The following is a 5,004-nucleotide window of genomic DNA, read 5'->3' as shown; positions in this document are numbered from 1 at the left end:
TGCATCCATCACTAGAGATGTCATGAGATGGAGAAGGTGCTCGGGAAGTTTCCCCTGGGTGGCTGAAAGGCACACTTTGATAAGCCCCTAGGAAGGCAACTTGGCATCACAGAACTGGGGTTCATGCTGCCTTCTAAAGAGCGTGGGTTTCAGGGCTTCTGTTCCACTGAGTGGGACCTGAGGGTTAGGGCCGGAGTGGCATGATTCTGGACCAGGCTGGGGGAGGTGAGCTGAGTCTGGCAGGTCACCTGCTCCACCAGCACCCTCTCCAGCCCCTGCTTCTCCCTCAGCAAATGAATAACTACCAGAGATGACCAACCTGAAGGCTTTCCCAGAGTCCCGTCCTGCCCCGTCCCCCAGTCATAGGGAGGGCTTTTCCTGCTGTTGTAACTGACTGTTTACTTGTCTCTCTGTCCTCCATGCCACCCCTCAAGCTGTAAGCTTCCTAAGAGCAGAGTCTGGTTTTCCTATCTCCTGTTATTTCCCTAGCATTTAGCATAGCTCCTGGCTTGTAAGTGGTTCCTGGTACAATCTTGTTGAATAGGAAATTCTTACCTCGGGAGACGTTGCAAATTGCCTTCCATCAGCAATTATCAACCTGGCTGTGCCTAGAACTACCTGGGGATCTTTTGCAAAATTCAGATGCCAGAGACCACAGAAGACCTGTTTATTCATCCGAATCTGCAGGGGTGGAGACTGGCAGGTGTCCTTTTTAAAGCCCCTGCAGGTGATTCTCACCTGCAGTTAAAATCGAAAATCCCTGGCCCAGTTGTACATCCCTCTGCCCAACAAATGGACCGTGGCCCATACAAACCCAGGAGAAGCAGGCGGCAGGATCCCAGCATCCCTCACAGCCTCTGGCTGTGACCCTGGCCAAGGGCTTGCCCTGCCCAGGTGTCCAGGTGTCCAGGCATTCCAGGCTGGGGGTCGGCAGGACTGGGTGGCTCCCTCAGGCCCCCGGGCCGGCTGTGCATTGACCTGAGCCCCTGACCACAGTTCGAGGAGATCCATGAGGTGATTGCGCGCTACAAGACGCTGGTGAGCATGCACCACGACCTCATGCAGTCTGCGCAGGAGGGCCAGGAGAAGATTGAGCGCGCCAAGGCCCGGCTGGCACGCTACATGGAAGAAAAGGATGATGAGATCCTGCAGCAAAACAATGAGCTGGCACGGCTGCAGATGCGCTTCGACCATGCCCGCAGCAATGTCATCATCTGGGTGAGGGGCCCGGGGCAGGCCAGGGGGTGTCTGGGCACTGGGTGAATGAGGGCCCTGAGCATACATACACACACACACACACACACACACACACATGCATACACACACCACATGCTGTGCTCATGCCCCGTCCTTACCCCCTCCCCAGGAATCTCGCTGGGCACACATCCAGAACACCGCAGCCAAGAAGACCCTCTTGCTTGGTACTATTAAGATGGCCACGCTGAACCTCTTCCAGATCGTGAGCAAGCAGCTGAAGGAGGTGACCGAGGTGGCCCTGGAGGACACCCATAAGCAGCTGGACATGGTAGGAGGAGGGGACAGGTACTGGGCCCGTGGGGTCAGCTGGGCCGAGGAGGTTGCCAGTGGTTGGGTGGAAGAATGAACCTAACAGAGCAGCAGAGCAGGGACTCTCAAAATTTAACAACATCAGGATCACCTGGGAGGGTGAGACGTATTACTGGGCCCCAGCCCCAGAGTCTCTGACTCAGTGGAGCTGAGATGAGAACCCAGGAATTTACATTTTCAGCAAGTTCCCAAGTGACGCGGCTGGTTCGGGTTCCATACTTTGAGAACCGTTGCATTAGCAGCAAAACCCTTTTTAGCCCCAGTCTAGAAAGCAGTAGCAGGAACCCACTATTGAATCCATTAGTTGTGCAAAACAGCCTTATTAAATTCTAGTGAGATACTGTGGCTTGCTGAAGGCTTGAGCAGGAGACCCACACTTTGTTAAAAAGAGAAACTGGGGCCGGGCACGGTGATTCACACCTGTAATCCCAGCACTTTGGGAGGCCGAGGTGGGTGGATCACCTGAGGCTGGGAGTTCAAGGCCAGCCTCAAAAAAACAAAAAAGCAATTGACTGAGAGACACTTTCCCTACTTAAAAAAACAAAAAGTGAAACTCATGAACTATACACAGCTAGGAAAAAGGAGTCCCCTAAAACAAATTATTAGCCTACATTTTAAAGCATGTTTGAACAGAATTATTTTATAGCCCAAAGGAGGGCATTTGTAAGCAAGTGTGTTCTGGAAGTAGCAATTCTCATCATTTCGCCTTTACATGCCTACAGTTTATTGAGGACTCCCAGAGAGCTTTTCTTTATGGGATTGTATCTATTGATAATTGCCATCATAGAAATCAAAACAGAAAATTTAAAATATTTGTTTAATTCATTCATTTTAAATAATGATAAAAGTATGTTAACAGAAATAGCATTTTTTATGAAAAAAAGTTTCAAAAGTGTTTTGTGAGAAGAGTGGCATTACTTGCAAACCCCTTCAACATCTGGTTTAACAGAGGACAGGCAGGTGCTCACATCCACTCCTGCGTTCATTCTGTTGTGACAGCATGTGTCATGAAAACTCCTCTCTGGAAAATGCCACTGTGTACTCGTGAAAGAATAAGAGCAAAAAAAGGCAAATAACATTTTAATATTATTGTAAAAAGAGTTTTGGCCTCAAAAACCCCTGTCTGCCAGAATAGGGTCTCAGAGATTCCCAGAAATCCTCAGGTCCCCTCCCCTCAGCCTCCCAGAGGTCCTCAGGCCCTTGCCTTCAGCTGTTGTAAAGAAAGATGCAGCAGGAGGGCCCAGCAAGGTGGCTCACACCTGTAATCCCAACACTTTGGGAGGCCGAGGCGGGTGGATCACCTGAGGTCAGGAGTTTGAGACCAACCCGGCCAACATGGTGATATCCCATCTCTACTAAAAATACAAAAATTAGCCGGGCATGGTGGCAGGAACCTGTAATCCCAGCTACTCGGGAGACTGAGGCAGGAGAATCGCTTGAATCCGGGAGGCGAAGGTTGCAGTGAGCCGAGATCACGCCACTGCACTCCAGCCTGGGCCACAAGAGCAAGACTCCGTCTCCAGGTTCAGTGGCAGATGCCGCCCTCCGGCAGCTCACTCCCACAGGCACATCTCCTGCTGAGACCATAGCTTCTAGTCCATCCACTCCAAATTTTGAGTTCCTGAATCCCTCTCGATTCACCTCTACAGGAGAACTTCAGATTGCCCAAAAGTTATTTGAAAATATCTCACTTCATTCCCATAGAAGATGAACCTACTCACGGAAATACACATGACCAAGTAGCCTAAAGATTTAAAATTAAGGACCTGGGAAAGTACAAGTCGAAATCAGAGGTCGAGGATGAAGAGAAATACAGACTGCCCTTGGTTCTTAAGGGTCATACACAGGGGCTCTGAGCTTGTTGGTAACCCGAATGAAAAGCCACCTGCAGCTCTTATACCAGAATAAGAAAATATAAGGTTTCCTCCGAGACAGCGCACCTTTTCCCGGCACTTAATTCTCACTGAAATTTCTCGATGAGCCTTCATTGACGCTATGAATAATGCTCTCAACAGCTTCCCTGCAACCAATGCAGGCACTGGCTTTGTAAGGCAGCTGCTTATACAGAACAAGGAACGTGGTGCACAGGACAGCTTAGGAAAAGCGATTCTGCAGAAGACCAAGTCAATTGGAATTCCATAGAGTGTGTCATGGAAGGTTTGGCATTATCCCTGAAGAAAAGCCAAACTATCTGAACAAGCACTTTCCAAACTGAATCCTGAGATATTGTTTCCTAGGGGGCATAAAAGGACTCCGTAGACTAATACATTTAGAAACTCTAAATTAAACGAAGATAAGATTAAACACACAAACAGGACCTGGAGTCTTTGCTATAGTTCTGTGCCCTGAGATGCTCCCAGCAGACAGCGTTTCTAGAACTGACTTGACCATAGAACTCCTTTGGGGCACGTGACCACTTATGACAAGAACATAGCTCAGGAAATGCTGACCTGTCTTCTCTGTCATCTTGGGAAAGCCGCTTTAATTCACTGACTCTCTGTTTTCTCATTTGCAAAATGGGAATGATACTGGTAATGGTAACAGTATCAGCAGCTGACAGTTGTCGAGAGTTTTGGACAAAGTCTGTGTAGTTCCATCTTCAGAGACAGCCTTGAAAAGGAGAAGTTTTAGAACTGAAATCCTTTTCTTTTTAATTTTTTCTTTTTTTTAATTTTAGATTCAGGAGTGAATGAGCAGGGTTTTTTTGTTTGTTTGTTTGTTTGTTTGTTTGTTTGTTTGTTGAGACAGAGTCTCGCTCTGTCCCCCAGCCTGGAGTGCAGTGGCATAATCTCGGCTCACTGCAAGCTCCACCTCCTGGGTTCATGCCATTCTCCTGCCTCAGCCTCCCGAGTAGCTGGGACTGCAGGCAACTGCCACCATGCCCAGCTAATTTTTTGTATTTTGTATTTTAGTAGAGATGGGGTGTCACTGTGTTACTCAGGATGGTCTCGATCTCCTGACCTCGTGATCCACCCCCGCGGCCTCCCAAAGTGCTGGGATTATAGGCGTTAGCCACCGCGCCCGGCCAAGCAGTTTTGTTATGTAGGTAAATTCACATCACAAGGGTTTGTTCTACAGGTTATTTCATCACTCGGGTATTAAGCCTAGTATCCAATAGTCATTTTATCTGATCCTCTCCCTCCTCTCACTCTCCACCCTCAAGCAGATTCCAGTATGTGTTGTTCCCCTCTTTGTGTCCACGTGTTCTCATCATTTAGCTCCCACTAATAAGTGAGAACACGCAGTATTTGGTTTTCTATTCCTGCGTTAGTTTGCTAAGGATAATGACATCCAGCTCGATCCATGTTCCTGCAAAGCACATGATTTTTTATTCTTTTTTATGGCTGCATAGTATTCTTTTTTTGGCTCATTCTTTTTTATGGCTGCATAGTATTCTTTTTTATGGCTGCATAGTATTTCTTTTTTATGGCTGCATTC

The 5,004-nt window shown here is 48.0% G+C and overlaps 1 protein-coding gene across 1 annotated transcript; it reads left to right on the top strand.

Moving 5' to 3' along the window:
- Window positions 1-990: 990 nt before the first annotated feature.
- On the top strand, window positions 991-1,542 carry LOC108524735 (coiled-coil domain-containing protein 42A; the record flags this gene model as incomplete). The annotated part of the gene is made up of 2 exons (XM_017865814.1): window positions 991-1,218; window positions 1,367-1,542. Coding segments are annotated over 2 exons (404 nt in total), but the record flags the coding sequence as incomplete, so codon positions are not given.
- Between the last annotated feature and the right edge of the window lie 3,462 nt (window positions 1,543-5,004).

This window comes from Rhinopithecus bieti, unplaced genomic scaffold (assembly GCF_001698545.2).
Source record: "Rhinopithecus bieti isolate Rb0 unplaced genomic scaffold, ASM169854v2 repeat_20358, whole genome shotgun sequence".
NCBI lineage: Eukaryota > Metazoa > Chordata > Mammalia > Primates > Cercopithecidae > Rhinopithecus > Rhinopithecus bieti.
This window is presented reverse-complemented; position numbering and strand designations above follow the sequence as displayed.